The sequence below is a fragment of the Podarcis vaucheri genome (assembly GCF_965113315.1).
Source record: "Podarcis vaucheri genome assembly, chromosome: 5".
Lineage (NCBI taxonomy): Eukaryota > Metazoa > Chordata > Lepidosauria > Squamata > Lacertidae > Podarcis > Podarcis vaucheri.
Window position 1 is genome coordinate 38180101 of NC_138763.1, and position 18250 is coordinate 38198350.

Below are 18250 nucleotides of genomic sequence, written 5' to 3' on the forward strand. Positions count from 1 at the left end.
TGGAAACCTTATGAGGAGAGGGACTGGGAGGGGTGTTTCTAGGACTAAGATGAAACTGTAAAGCTTCCTTATTATTTTTGCTATTGGATGCCGCATGTTGTTTAAGTAATCTTGTTATATTTGTAGTATTGAAATGTGGGTTTTTAATATATCATATTTTTGTTTTGCTGTGTTTTTATGAAATTGTTTTTGTAGTGCTTGTTTGAAATGCATCCCTGTTCCTTTGTTGTAAGCTGCTTTGAGCATTTTGTGGGTGGGGGGAGGAGAATGGCATACAAATAAAGTGAATGAATGAATTGGTTGGGTGAAATTTGGCCCGTGGGCTGGAGGTTCCCCACCTGACGGAAATACACGTCAGAAGAGCAAACATAGGGCTCTTTATATGAAAATATTCAAAATCTGAAACCAGAACGTCCAGGTTCTAATTAGTGTTGAAATTAGGCAATTCAGTATACATTTTTTTCATTTAGCATAAGTAATTCGCTTCTGCTAATCGGGGAGATGGGACATGGTTCAGCCACTGAGGGTCCACCCCATCTTGGCCTCTTTTGTCTTCAGGAGACTTCACCAGGCATCACCTGCACATGTTAAGATTATTTTTGCAATCTTAAAGGCTTAGCCTCCCCACCCCCTTTTAAAATGAAACTTTGGATTTCCCAGTTGCTGACTTGTAGTCCAAATACCAGCTCCGAGTCAGCTAGCAGGGAAGGAGCCGGCCAACGCACAGACATCTAGAGCTAATCTCAGCATCTCTCTGCAAAACTCAGAATTCAAAGGCACCAAATGAAGCATCTTGTCCAACTCCCTATCCCAGAACAAGGCATCCTGTCTCAAAAGCTTCCTCACTGTTGAAAAACATCCTGGAATTGGGGAAAGATTATGAGTCTTACTAACTTACAGTGCAGCCCTAACCAGGTCTATTCAGATGTGAGTCCTACTGAATTTAATGGGACCGATTCTCAGGTTAGTGGCGTTTAGACTGCAGCCTTAAGGAGCTAACACACAGTGAGATCCACTGTAACACAGTGGTTAAGGGCAAAGGCTATGAGCCAAAAAGCTTTTAGTGTCCATCTAGTGCATTTACTCATTTATATGCTCATATGCCAGGGCTCACATGTATGCCAGATGCTGGAGATGAACAGCAGGGAATGGCTATTGTCAACTGGCTCTGCATATGAGCATCCTAGAGGCATTTGTCTGGCCGCCATTGCTGGTACACACATGCTGCATTAGTCAGACTAGCACGACAATTCGTGTGTGAAATCCCTGCCAGATGAGATCAGCGTCAAAATGAGCCTAAGCTGGAACCGTTTGAAGACCCCGTTCAAGAGTTCTTTTTGCATTAACCTTCCTTAAGCAACAAGAACAGGCATTTTCAAACACAAGTCATCAAGCGACTCCTGCTTTGATTAGTTTGCGATGCAAAAATGTCAGGCCGATATTGGACAGGAAACTCACTCAACATTGCAAATGGCCCATCGCTGCTTTCCCTTCTATGTTTAAACGAGAATTAATATAATAATGCCTTGCCCTTCAAGGCCAAACCTTATCAAGATGTCTTACAAAATAGACATCCAATTGCAATGCTCAGATTTAAAACATGGGCAAAATATGGTCCACTGCAGGCATTCTGAATTAAATAGTAAATATGTGAGGGATGGTGGTGTGGAGATTCATGCACGAGTTTTTCTGCACTTCAGATATAAACTGCAATAGTCATTCCTTCTTCCCAATCAACACTGGGAACTGTAGTTTGTTGGGGTGGGCTAGGCCTCTCTAATGTAGAAAGCACTGGGTCTCCTGATTACCAGCATTGCTGGGAGGGATATGGGGAGTGTTATGTACTGGAGTTCTCACCCTAGGTCAGCAGGGGGATACTGTAGATAGTTATGCAAATAAGGGATCGAAAGTGACGTTAAGTGATTGGATAGTTTTAGAAAATTGTTACAGTTACGTTGTACTGGAGTTCTATATAAGCAGGCTGACTGAACCCTTCAGTTCAGTTCTGTACTGGCCTATGAATAAACAAGAGCTGTTTGAAGAATCGCTGTGTCGTCTGATATGTTCACCCACAGCTTAACAGGGAGGTTCCCAAATTTCAGTTTCCTAGTGAAAATAGCAACTAAAGGCAAGGCGGCAATGCAAAGAACCTGGGCAGGGACCTAAGGTCTGGGCACAGAGCAGACCCTCTCCGTTGAGCTGAGTGTGCAAATGAGAACCCAAGGTAGGTTGCTGCTTCTCTCTTTCCCTGGCCAGGAGATGGAAGGAGCAATAAATGAAAAGGTGGAGAAAGTTCTGAGGGGTTTTTTTAAAGTGAGGGGGAGGAAAGGCTTGCCTTTAGGAATTCGGGACTCTAAGTGACAAAGTGAGAAGCCGTGATGGATTAACGGTTTTGTGATGATGGTGGCATTTTCGGGGCACTTGGAGACTACATTATCAATATCTGAACTGGCCTGAGGCAGCCAAAAAAGAAATAACACATTTAATGGGGAGATTAGATATTTCAGGTTGTGTCTACTTTATTAGGCTTTAGGCATACCCCTTCCTTGGATCCTACATGCTTCCTCCTTTATGCCAACCACTTGCTAGCTTGACAGACGCCAAGCACACATAGCATGAAATAAAAACTCTTCCTCTCCAAATACACTGGGCATGGGAAATATACTTTTGCAAAGTTATTTGCTGGTCACCAGTAGCAACCAGGCAAGAAGGAGCTTTTGGAAAGGTGGAAGAGAATTCTTGAGTGCAGAGATATTTCTCTCCCCCCCCCCTTATTTTTTTGTAGGGCCCAAGGAGGCTATCGTGGAAATTGCAGCAGTCTTTAACGAGAGAATCCATCTCGTGTGCTCATGCAGTGCTGCTCCTGTGATGCATTTTAAATTGCTTGTCAAGAGGTGAATGGGGTGTTTGTTTACCTCACTAAATTGCAACACTGACTGAGTCAGGTGGCTCTTTAAGCCCAATGAAGGAGAGGAAATAATTGCTGAAGGCCAATCACCTTTTAGCCTGAATGAAACGTGTTCCTTTTCAAATCGTAAACCGTAAGAGCACTGCTGCAGGAATGGCATCCTTCTGGGAGGTGATGAATGTGCTCCCCAACCCAGAGATGAAGAAAAACAACACTCAGGGGGGAAATGGAAGTGAAGTGGGCAATTAAAGCAGCTTTCCCAGCTTCTCTGAGTGACTGTCCTCCCTTCTAAGTCAGTGACAGTGCCAGAAAAAAGAGAGAATTCTCTGTTAGAGATTCCTATTCTCTCATGTTAGAAATGTTAGAATATGGGACAGAAGCTGTAATATTATAACCAGGAAACCTAATGCAACAATCCCCTTGTCTGAATGCACCCTTAGTTTCCCATAATGCTCCTGGCTTAGTGCCACACTGGGATGTTGTAAGAAACTGAAAGGGTGGCAAGACCTAGTTGCCCAAATCTGCTTGGAGTGCAGCTGCTGCTGCTGCCGCCGCAACCAGGTAAGCCCACCATGAGCTACTGACAGAACAGGAGGCCCACTGCCCAGAGTCACCTCAGACCTGGAACCAGCACTGCCAGGAGCACAAGCAAGGATCAAAGAGGTCTTTCAGAACCCAAAAACTGCCCTTTGGTGCTACATAAGAAGTCTGAAGAAAACCTCACTTTCCACTGCAGCAAGAAAATTGCAAGAGCCCAATAGGTTAAAAAAAAAAAGCACTAACTTGGAAGCACAACAACATCTCCTGGCATGTAAAGCATTTACAGATCTGCAAGGATTGTAAATTCCTTGGTTCACACCCATGAAAAGGCCCTAAAATAAGGGTTGAAATAATGTGAGGCATAAAAATATAATAAACTGGTCATTCCAGGAACCTGTAGGAGCTGGCAGGATGAGGCACTCTACCAGGTAATTCTTAGTACCTCACCACACTGTAATTCCTAGAATTATTTGGCTGAGTGTATTGTATTGAAATTGGTACAAAGACTAATCTCAAATCTGCACTGTAAATAGGGCTGTCCCGAGGGATTGTGGTGAAGAGGTGGGCCTCAGCACCCTCACACTGCATGGGGTTCTGGTCACACCCCACATGTTGTGGTTTGTTTCATTAGCAGCCTTCAAAATATTGCCAGAAATTATTGCTGCAGTTCTTTATGCTAGCCTTGGTAGCAACATAGTCAACCAACTGCTTCACAATGTGTCCAAGGTCCCATTTTTTCCAATATGGGCTAACATTTTACTGCTCCACGGTTCAATAATGATTGGCACAATAGAATGTCAACCCACAATAAGTAAATTAGGATTCAGGTGCATAGTGGAAGCACCTGGTGAATCATTTAAGTTTTTTACACATGAAATTAATCTGCATTTCTTTCCGGGAGTCATACCCAGCAGAGTGCAAAAAGAAAGCATATTAACAGTTGCAAAACTGATACAGTAATGGATAACTGTTGAACAATGCATGAGCAGATCAAACATTCAGATTGATGGAAGAATTATTTGCCGGCAGCCAAGAAACATAATTTTGAATCACCCTGAGGAAAAGCAAAGCTTATTGCAGGCAGACCGAGGAGCTCAGATTCTCATCTATAGAGAGCAACGTGGGCACCTTTGCAGTTCCACACCCTAGAAGATGGCCGAGCAAGAAACCAGCCTTTTGTGTAACGTACAATAGCTTCGTGGGTTGCATCATCCATGGGGAGAGCTCACTTGTTCGGTGTGTATTTTCCTGTTCCAGTGAACAGATGCAGCCTGCAAGACAGATGTCGCTGTCCTTGCCATGGATAATCATCCCATTTGGGGACTCATCCTAGGAGAATGGCCTCTCCTTTGCAACAGGGAGCGTGATCTTTTTTTAAGAGTACGGTATTGTTTCCATTTGAACAAATACTGCCTTGGTCAGCAAACAGACCAATTCAAATGTTTTGCAAGTGTGTGGACTCAGTGGATGCATGAGTGACTGGGATCACTACTGCAGGTCACATCCCCAAGCAAATACATTTCTCAGAGGCTACCAGGGCTTTCTATCCTATGTCATATTGCTTTACAGTGTGTCAAGCACCAGAAAGGAGGTGCGGGGGGGGGGGGGAGCAGAAACAACCACCCTTCTCTCTCCATACAGTTTCTTGCTTCTGCTGTTATGCCGACACTGCCCATGCCAGCAACATAAGCAGGTTTTTAAAGAAAGGCAGGAGCTGAGGTCAGATTCAGATTAGCTCAGAAATGACTGAGTCCATTTCCTGACTTTTGGGAGAAATGGCTTGGCTTATTTCAGAGCTGAACCAACTGAAGCCATGGGGGGGGGGGCTATGTGCCTTTCTGGGGTTGTGGCAAGGTTAAACCAGAAGAGGAAAGCATAGGGAAGTTGAGGCTACATCTACGCTGATAGGTGCAGGTGATCAAAAGCTGAACAATGCTCAGATTTGAATTCTGCTACTCCTCTTCTGCTCATTTGTCAAAAAGAAAAAGAGGGGAGCATTATTATTATTTTGCAGCCTTGGTCATGTGACATGGCTATCCAAAACACTGGGAAACTTTTGTTTTTTACGATTACCATGCATCATGCAGTTGAGCGCCTCATAGGCGATGAAACTCACCTGGTATGTGTTGTCAAAGCTGTCATACATAAACCTTGTGATCAACGACGTCTTCCCAACTGGAGAGGGGCAGGGGAGGAAACACACAAAAGCCACAGAGATGCAATTAAAATAATGGACGCTGTGACCACCAATAATACAAGAGTCCTCATCCAAACACAGGATGGACATTCTTTGGGGCACTCAAGGCCCAGGTGGATGTGACAACAAAGAAGCAGAGATACAAAAAACTTCTACAAATAGCAATCTGATGGTGGCAGGGGACATAGGCAATTTGAACTGGCAACTGTGCTGCAGTTCACCCTTTGCCTTTTAGGTTTGCTTTTTCGTATTTTTTAAAACTTTTTGTTAAGTAGCCACGTGAATCTGTTGAAGGGTAGAGTACAAATTCCTTAAACTGACACAAAATTATTGATTCTTGTATTGCTTGGGTTTGGACTGGATGACCTTCGAGGTACCTTCTAACTTCACTCCATGTGCTGTTCATTCCGCCCTTCTAAAACCATATAAATGCATCCATGTGCTTCCTATCAAAGCAAAAAGCAGCAGGTTGGGGGGGTGTCATCAGGGAACGAGGTTCAGGGGGGAAGTGTTAGCTCCTTTCTCACATGGTCTATGATTCTATGAATCTGTCTTGAATTGTCCAATGTTCAGTTTCATCGAATGTCTACAAGTTATTGGCCACCTATACCAGGGTTGGGCAGAAGGTAGACTGCAATCTGCTACTAGATCTCTGGGTGTTTCGAAGCAGATCAGAAGGGACTTCTGATTTCCAGTTGAATAACTAGGGCAACAGAAACAACAACTCCCCCCCCCCTTTTAAATCAAACTGCAGAAATGAAGAAAGCTGGGAGTTAAGGCAGCAGTGAATTTGTGTGTAGAAAGACTATAAGCTCCATTCAAAACAAGCTCCTGGGCTCAGAATTATTTAATTCTGAATGTTTGTCTTTTCCACCTTTGGGTTGATTTAAAAACAAAGTAGATCTCACAAGCTGGAAATCTGCCCAGTGCTGACCCCCCTGGGAAGTGTGCATGCAAACCTGTTCTACGAAAGGCCACTGGGACATTACATGCAGAGCTTCAGGGGCCAGGCGTGGAAGTTATACATTTCTTACACAACATATGGTATTTTTGTATTTTTCAGGAGATGATGGATTGAAGCCAGGCAATTCAAGTAAGAAACCCAAACTATGAGAACTCTCTAGAACAGATGCCTCGAAGAGACTCACAGGACCTCCTCTTCTCTTGCCACACTTACATACCTAGGTATCTCCACAGAAAACACTTCTCAGTATACCCATCCAAAAACAAAAAACAAACAAAACCCCAGCTGATTTCCTGATTACAAAATGCACATTAAAAAGAGAAACATTTAAAGCAAACCTGGTTTAAGACCCATCCCCCTGCCCCGAGGGCACATTTGTTAATTAAGAAACTTTACAATGCCATTCATCGGGAGTCTTAATTAAGTATGCTAATTCCCTCCATGGTGTGCCTTCTGAAGAGATGGGATCCGTCTTTAGGTTTAATGAGCACCCTGGTGTTCAGCTCACACCAGAAGGAGTGTGAGGGTCTTTAGTATAATTTTCTCTCACCCCCACCCCTATCAGAATCCCAGCTGAAGGAAAGGGGTGGAGAGAGACCATATTTCCCCTCAGAGCTGCTCTCTGTGGCTCAAAGCCAACCAGCTTAACACCTTAGCATTCCTCCTACATCCACTGTAGGAGGTAATTTGCCTCTGAATACCAGTTGCTGGGAATTACAAGTGGGGAGAACGATTTTGCATTCAGGTCCTCCTTGTGGATTTGTGAGGCATCTGGTTGGCCAATGTGAGAATTGGATGCTGAACTAGACAGGCATTTGGCATAAGCCAACAGTAGAACATAACCATTGCGGGCTAGTAACTCATGCATTTCACCATGGAAAAGCTACCCCAACTTTGGAAGATACAGAAGACGTGCAAAAATAGGAAGCCAAAGTCTCTTTCCCTTCCTCACAATGCTGGAAGATACAATATCTACAGATACTCTCAGTACGCAGCATCACTTGTTGCTGGCATTCATCTGCCTTGGGAGACAATGGAGGGGTGAAGTCAAACTGCTGGAAGGTTGCAGCACCTGCTGTGGTTGTAGAGACCAATATGGGAGAGACATATTTTGTTGCAGTTGGGGCAGATGGAGGCATCTGGTTGTGCATCAACACACATTTAAAAAGGCACTAGTTATATAATTCATTTCTGATATTCAGGAAGAGAGTGTCCACACCGATGTAGCCAAAATGGCAGCACCAACACATGGGAAGGAGGTAGTGTTTCTTAGGCCTCTTCCACACCATACATTTAAAGCAGTATCATACCACTTTAAACAGTTGTGACTTCCCCCAAAGCATGTGTAGTGCAGATGGGGCCTTATAAATAACTACGAAAAGAACCTCCCCCTCCCAAAAAAATAGCCCATTGAGAACCGAGTGTGGTCACTGGACACAGAATGCTGACTGGCTGTTGTAGGGGGGCAAAAAACCAGGTTGGAGGGGGGCATGATGCTGTGGCTAGAGAAGGAGGAAGAGGCACAGATATGAAAAGGATTGAAAGAACCATCTCATTGGTTCTTGATAAGCCATTTCTCACTTCATGCTGAGAAGCTATTTTAAAATGTCACCAGGTATGGGAGCTGCCACAAAAACAGAGAAGTCCATGATTCTAATGTGTCTGGGTTGGGCACCAGTTTGTCCATCCTGCTCTCTAAAACCTCTAAAGGAAGAAGAAGAAGAAGAAGAAGAAGAAGAAGAAGAGGAGGAGGAGGAGGAGGAGGAGGAGGAGGAGGAGGAAGAATCCCTGCTTTGCAAGAAAAATTGCATTTGCCAACCTCTGGAAATAGCAAAATGCTGCCTGGGTATGTCTGGGGATGTCTGGAAACTCATAAACCCAAGCCCAAGAGCAATTTCTCTATACCAACCTTCCTGCTGCTCTCGTGGTACTCAGGAGACCAGCAGGAAAGATGGATTGAAGGATTGCAGATGTGAGTGAGCAGCATGCTTTCAATGGAGAAAAGGCAGGTCTCTTGAGGCTGGGGAGTGGAGAGAGAGGAACTGACAATCTCTTGCATTTTCATACAATGCACTAATAATGAGAGAGGGGGGAGACTCTGCATTAATCGACTACACCCCCAGTTAAAAACCCATTTGATCTGGAATGTTCCCCCCTCCCTCATTGTGCTAGATCAGCCTCCCCAAACCTGGTGGCCTCCAGATGCTTTTGACTACGACTCCCATCATCCCCAGCCAGTACAGGGGCTGATGGGAGCTGTAGTCTTTGGACTACATGTTTTGACATGTTGAGGGTGCTAGGTTGGAGAAGGCTGTGTTAGATCTTTAGTGCTCATAGTTGAAGGCAATCCAAAGTCATCTTAACCGAAAACATTCCCACTCTCTTTTAAACCCTCCTGTTGCCTTCTGGATGGCTTTGTAATCTGTAGGAAAACATGACTGTGAAGGGACCGTAACTTTGGAAGCCACTAAGCCCTTGCTCCTCATGCATTCTCATTTGAGACTGCTTATTGTGAAAGGAAGAAAAAAGATGAACCAAAGAGCCAATCCAAACCAAACTATGGATATTTATAGAGCAGCTCTAGCCAGTTCAGTAGAGGATAAGGGGCTGATGCAGGATCCTAATTGGCTGCTGAATTCTACAAGGCATTGCCTGATGCTTGCTCCCCAGAGATGCTCCAGAAATCCAGAGCTTCATGAAGCTGACAAACAACATCCTCTCTCTCTCTTTCTCTGTTGCTGACAGATTGCTGGGACAAATAATGCAGAAATTGAGGAGGGAGGGAGGAAACTGTATATTGAATGTGTTTCCCATTATTCAACAGCATGCCCATCCCAATGCATTTTTGCCTCACCTGTTCCATGTAACAGACTGGTAGTTTCATCTTATGTCCACATTGGTGACAAAATAATGTCCTTCACTAGCTAAAGGTAAAGGGACCCCTGACCATTAGGTCCAGTCGTGACCGACTCTGGGTTGCAGTGCTCATCTCGCTTTATTGGCCGAGGGAGCCAGAGTACAGCTTCCAGGTCATGTGGCCAGCATGACTAAGCTGCTTCTGGTGAACCAGAGCAGCACACGGAAACGCCGTTTACCTTCCCGCTAGAGTGGTACCTATTTATCTACTTGCACTTTGACGTGCTTTCGAACTGCTAGGTTGGCAGGAGCAGGGACTGAGCAACGGGAGCTCACCCCGTCACGGGGATTCGAACCGCCGACCTTCTGATCGGCAAGCCCTAGGCTCTATGGTTTAACCCACAGCACCACCCGTGTCCCATATGTCCTTCACTACTGCAGCCAAAAACAGCAGGCTAGCTGAGGAGCACAGAGCAGGCTGCATAGTACACTCGGCTGTTCTTACTCCTGACCCTCAGCACCTGCTGCCTGAGGCAGCCACTTCACTCAGCTAGTGGTAGGGTCAGCCCATTTTAACCACAATAACATACAACTACTGGTGTCAACAGTCAAACTCAAATTTCATGCTGGATCTATTTCAGCATCTAGACTCATGGAGGATTGATTATTTTGAACTTCTATACATCATGTATTCAGTACTTGCATGATTTCCACTTCTGGTTACTTCCACACTAGTATTTATTCTGGAATAGCCATGATTTGTTCATCCTCTTTTTTCTGAGCCATTATGATGACATAATAATCCAGTTGTTGTTTTCCTGCATTTCCCCTGTAGTTCTTCCATTTTCCCCAAGACTGCATACATACAGTTTTTGTCAGCAGCCATTGCACATGCAAGAACATAAATCATAACGAATGCAAATTAGTTTCTTTTGTAATTTGGTTTGCAAACTCAGTTCAGATCCCACAATAGCAATCCATATCAGCTAACTAACTGTGCATGCACTCCTTTTAGGGTAACTGCAGTTTGCCATGATGACCAAATTGAGCAGACTATGGTTAGTATTAACCAAGAATTGCCTTGAAATCACCATCTGAAACCATGCTTCAAAGTATGTCTGCAAGCCATGTTTCAGAGGCAATTCCATGTTAATGATCACCATGGTTTGCTTGATTCATGTAGACATCATAGTACATTTGACCCCAAATCATGGAAGAGAAAACTGGGATACAAAGGGAGGATGCAAGAAGCAGCAAGCATATGAGCCTAGTGTGTATTACAAATCCTCCAAACAAATTAGTGAATTGAACCAATATCTGGTTTACTTTAAATGTACACAAATGTGTCCTGTAATAAAACCGACAATAGTCTCAGCATCAAAACATAAGTATCTGATTATCTGGGTTCTTAGATAGTTGTGTTTTGCACTGTACATTCCTTTTTTCCAATTCTGTGTTTATATTTCCATTCTGCTGTGAAGGAGTTAGACCTTGAATGACTATTGTTAGTGCATTTGGGTTAATGGAAAGGTTCTGACAATGGAATATGTACAGAGCCGGCCCGCAGTAAACTAAGAGAAAGGCTATTAGGGTGGCTTGCTTCCCAGGATCAATATCATTGGAGTTTTGAGGCAGGTTTGGGCACATAGTATAGCTATAATGCATCCCCCCCCTCTATTCTGTGAGTATCCTGCTTGGTAGCTGATAGAGGTTTCCCTCTAAAAGGATGCTCTCAGCCACCTGTGAATTCCACCAAGCAGAACACACAAGCATGCTCCCCTGAAATTGTCCTCTGAAACAGAAACTACAGTAAAAGCAGCTACATGTTTTGGAAGACTTAATTCCTTTATTAATATTTGCTTTTATAAACTGCAGTAAAAAACACAGTAGTGGGATAGGAAAACTAAGCCTCCTAGGGCAAAATATACACCAGGAGGCTTAGTTTGGTCAGAATCGAGTATACACTTCCAGAGTTAAAGTACGGTACATTACTTGTGGTTACAAATGAGCCTCCACAGCCACTAGAGGGCTGTGAAAATTTGTGTCCTGGGGTTTTTAGACTCATCTACCCATGAACCATCTGAACCCAAAGGGGCATATTGTTTGCCAGTTGTGAAATATATTGGCATTATTTTCAGCTCTCCTACCCCCCAAGTTTTTAGAGAATCACCCATATTTTCTGAGACAAAAAGCCACAAAGAAGTTGCAAGCTGCTGGTGGTCAGACAGGGACAACTTGCAAACCTGAGGTTTTCCAACATACATTTTACATTCCTTCCTTCCTTCCTTCCTTCCTTCCTTCCTTCCTTCCTTCCTTCCTTCCTTCCTTCCATTTATTTATTTATTTATTTGTTCCCTTCTTTTCCTTCCAAAAGGAAGTCTAGAGAGGCTAAGATTATCATCCAAACATGACAATTTTAAAAAACCCCACACCATACAGGGGGAAACATCTGGCCATAAAGATGCTATAAATAAAGCTACAAACTTTTTATTCAGTCCTTAAGAAAACACCAGGTTAATATGTACAAAATTCTGTAAAAATGAACAATGGAATACTAAAATACAATCCATATTTCAGCTAAACACACACACACTCAAGCTGTCAATATAGACCATGCAAACATAATATTGAAGGAGACAAAGTCACCCAGCCTAGAGTCATCAGAAAGCAAGAGAAGAACTAAGAAGAATCAATGATACATTGATAGCATAGGATACAAAGAGTTTCCATACCCCAGAACCGTCTCATGCCTGCAGGTTAATATGCAGGCAGAAGAAAGGGAGGCAGCCTACATTACTCTCATGCAAAACTGAAAACTGGCATCCAGCAGGGGTTATTACTTCTATAGCCAGATTGGAGCATGCTGACAAGACTGCACATTTCCTCCAGGCTGGTGGGAAGGCACAACAGTCTCAGCCATGCAAGCAGGCTTCATGTTTCAAGCAGATCTATTTAAGAGTCAATAGCAGAATTTCATATATATATATATCACAATTACTGAGGGTCTTGGTGGACCACTTAATGATTCAACCCCAAATCCATTTTTAGAGGTTAGTTACTATCCTCAAAATATACACACACATATATATTACATATAAATAAGCTTAGAACTTCCACTCTCAGAGAAACTGAAATTAAATTTGCTTCTTCTTAATTTGAATGCAAAAACTCTGCTCCTCTGCAACTGCTAAGTTGGCGCACTGGACTCACGAGGAGGGAGATGTGTGTATGGCTGGCTGAAGTTTCACCTAGAGTTCTTTCATGCCCTGATTCTCAAGGGAACATCTGCTTCAGAATAAACCCACAGAAGGAATACCAGATTCATGTGTGTGTGCATCTGTCCATCCCATTCTGCACATATTGGCGAAACAACCTCTCCCAAACTATATAAAGTCCTGTGAGATGAGAGTTTTGCACAGGGTACCCATCTAGGGGCAATGGGCTTGTATGCAGGGTTTTTTTTTCCTACACTCCCATTTGCATATACAGGCTGGGATCAGCCTTCAGAGCAGGATCTGTGCATTGGACCCAGGAAAGAGATGACTATCCAGCCATGCTTAACACTCACATCCACATGCAGCTTTTCAAAGCACTGATGGGGGGGGGGGTGAGAACGCCACTCTGCTCACACATCGCCTGAGCAACTGAGCAGTTACTCAGCAAACATGAAGCAAGCAGGCTATTTGTATTCTGATCCCATGCGCCACCAGCATCCTGCTCAATGTTTCTGAAGGGAAATGCACTCCTTAGAAGATCTCTTCGAAAAACGCCTTGGGGGGGAATACGTTGAGCTTTAAGATGCAATTTCTGGAGCTCACGCAGAGATCTAACAAAGCAAAATGTGGAACGGGACATAGGAATGTCTTAAAAATAAATTAAGATGGATTTGCACTTAATGGTGCTTCCTCCACAGATCAGTGCAGTGGAAAGCAACACACTTGGTATGCCCTCCCGCCAACTGCTTCTGGTACCCCAGATCAATCTTAGACCCAGTGCTCCACACATCAGCCTGGGCAAGCGTCCACCTGCTCTCTCCCCTACAGGTCATGCTCTGACCCCAGTTACACAGAGATGCAAACAAGCCCCTCTTTACTAGATTGGCCCTTATTTCCCGAGGAACCAAACACTAACTGAACCATTTGGAATGCAGAGGGGGAGAGAGAGCAAAGAATTTTGTCTCAGAGTGTGGACGGAACATCCCAAAGTCAGTCAGAGTGCCTCAGGATGAGGAAAAATTATATGACTATAGAAAATTTAACTCAGAAGTGAGGAACCAGTGGTCTTACAGATGGCATTGGACTAAAACTCACACCAGCCCAACCCCACAGCCGCCACATCCTTTATTTAAGATATGTTGAGAAACATAGTGAAACAAAGCATTAGAAATACCGTACAATACAGAAAAGGTAAAAATCAGTTAAATTTATTAAATCCCTGCCGGGATTTAAAAAAAAATAATATTCAGTGGGTGCTGGAAGTTCAACAAAGGCTCTGCCCAACTAGAAGGGAGTTCCACAAAATAGGGGGCAACAATTTTATTTTATTTGTTTAAAATTTATGCATCACTTGATTTTGTTAAAAACCTCAAAGTAGTTTACAAAAGATAAAACAGTAAAATCAAGGGGGGGGGGAATACAACCCTACTTTAAAACATATAGAAGTTCACTCTGTGGTCCAAGGGCAGATTATAGCATTAAAACCAATAGTAAAACAACTTACAACCATAAAAATAAGGTGGGTTCTAAAAACATTTACCTCAAGTGTCAAAAACCAGGGTAAAGAGCCGCATCTTCAGCATTCTCCAAAAGCTTAGAATAATAGAATTGGAAGGGACCCTAAGTATCATCCAGCCCAAGCCCTAGTAATGCAGGAATATCCAGCTGTCCCATATGGGGATCAAACCAACGACCTTGATGCTATCAGCACCATGCTCTAACCAACTGAGCTATCCAGTGTATAATAAAGGCGCCAGACACACAATGCTGAATGCACAGCTCCTGCTGGATACAAGCCAGGCATCAGAGCCATGAGGGGACCACTAGCAGTGACTCCCCATGGAAGACCTCCGTGATCTGGCAGGGATATAAGGAACTAGATGGTCCTTGGGGCATCTGGCCCCCATGTTAATAAGGGCACTGTAAATTAATACAAGAACTTCAAAACTTGCCCAGTAGTGTCTGAGCACCCAGGGCAAGCTCTTGACCAGGCTCTTAGCTCCATCCATCAGTATCTAGCAACATGGATCCTTTATTGGCAACTTACAAGTTTTTCCAGGGAAATGCCCTTGTCAGGCCTATCCCAAACTGGCTCTTTCTACACAGGTAACCACCCGCTGGGGATCGTTGGCAGGTCACAGGCTTAGGCAGCGGCTCAGTGCTATAAGGCCAGTCATGTATTCAAGAGGGTGAGAAAGATTTAGTCTCAAAACAAGACTGTGGCCTCCTTCAGTCCTATTCTAGACCTGCTGTGTGGAGCACTCATTGAGGCCTGCACTTTTCTCACCAATGCTACAATGGCAGCTATTCATGGTCTGTCAGATCATGGAGAACCATCTTTCTATCTGCTTTGCTGGATTGTGCTCTCCAGGAGTCTTTGACCTGCTCCCACTACCACTGGTAGATACCACCACTACCCACATCCCCCTGCCATGCTCACAGAGGCCTTCATGCAACAGCTGCGGGATCCCAAGCAACTGCAACAAGGTACCAACATTCAGGATGCCAAGGACACAGTCATGTTGGGTGGAATTAACCATATCTTAATCTTCGTTATGAGGAGGCTGCCCTGTCCTGCTTTGGACTTTGTGCCCATTTATTTCAAAGAACTATTTTAGTAGCTCCTCAACCACCCCTCCCTTCCAGTGGAACAATCGTTGTGTTAGAAGTGTGGCCTCAGCATTTGTCAAGAGGTCTCCAGAGGGAAGCCAATGCTCTAGAAGAAACCCAGGGAGAATTACGGCCCTGCTGCTCTTGTTGGGAAGCCTATGAAGATGCTGAGCAGAGAGGGAAAACCATTTTTATCCATTAGGCAGGCAGTCCAGCCAGATCAATACTAGATCAAAGGTGTCTAGCAGAAGACGGTCCCTGCAATCTATCATGGTGCTCTCAGGCCCCTTCTACATTATCCAGGCAGCAGGAACCGACGGAGTGGGGGCCGACTAGAGGGAAAAGAGGTACTGTAGCTGCTTTGTAGTCTCTCTATAGACAACGATCTGCTTGCAAAAGGCTCCACATTATGAACAGAGAGCATCTCTTTGTGTTTCTGAACAGTACATAAACACGGCTGGCAGTAACATTCTGGTGGTGGCACTTTTAATTTAGTGGCACCTACAGAAAACAAACCCACATAGCACTCACACGATGGGCACGACCCAAGATGACGTTAGGCTAACTGCGGAGTGGATTCGCTTGAAAGGTTTTTCCAAATAGCTCCTCAGTTGTTTCGCATCCCATTTGCGGGCAATTGTATAACTTGAGCATGAGGCTTGCCCTGCTGGAATCTCGGATTCTGGGCCTCGCTAGTGCCGCTCAATGCCCTTGGCCAGTAAACTATTTTGCAAAGGAAGATAGCAGCATCTCACCTTCAGACACTGTGCTATTATTCCCCATAGCACTACCCATTTCATGCAACCTGGGGCCTTAGGTGCGTTTTAAAAAGATTAAGGCAATTACAGATAATGGATAGCTAAGCTTTCCTGGCAGGAGGAGCAAAGGAAGGATATATATCGAGCTCAGGAGAGGTCCCAGATTCAATTCCTGGTATCTCCAGGCAGGGCTGGGAAAGATGCCCAAACAAAACCCTAGAGAGCCCCATGGGCCCTCCAGTGGTTGCTGGTCCTCAGCTCCCATCATCTTGGACTACTGGTCATGTTGAGGCAAGATGGCATCCAACATTAATGTTATTTTGCAGTACTGCTGCTTCTTGCTAGCATGTGGGTGCAAGATATATTCCCCGACATGTAGTAATAATGCTACTTACTGAGCTTTTATTCTGGGGTTTTACAGACTTGTCTATGTTGGTGTTTTTGTTCTGTTTCTTAATTCATTGCATTGCACTTGCACTGTTGATTCCCATGGTGAGAATGGCTTAACATCCTTTCCCACACCTCGTATTTAGTTTTAACCTTGAGCAGGGCAGAAAGAATCCGTAGAACAAAATCTTATCCTTCATTATACTCTCAATGGTTGGACCATTTTTTTAACGTTACTAAACCTGCACCTGCATAGAGTACTTAATTTGAAAACCCAAATCTTCCCCTAAACCTTCACAGTTCACCAAATAAATTAGTATTCAAAACCACCTAGAGATGTTTGAATGATTAGCAGTATATAAATATTAGTAAATAACATACCTGTGATGGAATTCCATCTGTTGAACTAACTTAGGTTTTATTTTATTTTATTTTAGGGGGTGTGCTAAGTTCTGTTTTACTGAGGCCTCACCCCCTTTTAATGAATTTATGTTTTACTTTGTGTTTCTTTCCTTTATTTTGAGGTTTTAAGCCACCTAGAGAAATGTATGCTGTGGAATGCCATACAAAGGTCACTCCTCCTTAATAAGCCCTGAACTGCACAATTCTCAGCAGCTAGAGGTCACAAATGGAAAATGCTGCCAGTGCTGCAGAGGATGGTTAGTGTTCATTACTGTGAAGCAGTTTTTGACCATGCACTAAGCAGCCAACTGGGGTGCATCCTTTTCCCGGCAGCAAAAACAGAGTAAAGGAACGCTAAGTACACCACAGTTCTCCAGTACAACCCGACCCAAATCACATCCTTATTTGCAAGCACAGGGCAGAGATTTTTCAGTTAAGAATTTTGACGTTTAATATTTAAATAGTTGCGTGGAGGTGCACCTGCATCAACCTTTTAATAAAGGGGGGGGGGACAACACTAAGCGCACACAACTCTCTGGGCTGGTGCACATGCCAGGGTTTCTAAAAAGTGAAATTTCAGAGACAGTCTACTTCCTGCACTTTACAAGATGGACCCGCACCAAAGAGCTGCATGACCCAGAAAGAGGATGCAGTACATGTGGCTCCAGAACCTCCCCTTTTTAATTGCACCTCCAACTGGCATGTAAGAAAAGGCATGGCATTACCAATGAACGAGAAATAGTGGCGTATTCCATACACTGGGGCCCCTGAGCTGCAATTTCATTTATGGAAAATACTCCTCACCACCCAAAGGGTGCTGTATTAGGGTGGATGAAGTGAATATTGTTTTTATATAGCAGACAGATGAAGAATCTAAAGTTCTTTAGTTTCTTTACTTTATTTCTCTCTCTTTTTAAATACCTTTTCTATTTCTTTTTTCTTTTTCATCTCCCTCTTCCCCCTTCTCTCTCTGTTTTTGTCTTATTTAGATTAATATTTTAGCTTGGATAAAAATGGTATTTGATATTAAGCTTTGTGTTTCTCTCTATAAACCCTAATAAAAATTATTATTAAAAAATAAAATAAGATATGCCCCCCCCAGGGACTTCAGTGTGGATTGTAGATGGCAGCAGGTTACCTGTGCCTGTGTAAGTCTCACCTGAGCTGGGTGGCCAATGGTCTGGCTCCCTAAGGTCGATGTGAAAGAGAATCTGTTTCTTTGAACAACTAGAAATACAGAGACACAAGAACAAAGAGAGAAGAAATCCAAAGATGATACCCAGCAATTCCAGACTCCATATTTAAAGCTGAACTATGCCAAGAGAAGGAAGGGTTAAGTAATGTTATACAGTATGTATGACTGAATAGTGCTTTGAATGTGTCGCCTGCTGTGTCCTGTCGAAATGCCAACTG

The 18250-nt window shown here is 43.7% G+C and overlaps 1 protein-coding gene across 1 annotated transcript in view; it reads right to left on the reverse strand.

Annotated features, from left to right (window-relative positions):
- The window catches only part of RAB6B (RAB6B, member RAS oncogene family), a 57092-nt gene that overhangs the window by 22956 nt on the left and 15886 nt on the right, over window positions 1-18250 (reverse strand). The window contains exon 2 of the mRNA XM_082221974.1: window positions 5565-5623. Coding sequence (XP_082078100.1) covers window positions 5565-5623 — 59 coding nt within the window. The remainder of the gene's footprint in view (window positions 1-5564; window positions 5624-18250) is intronic.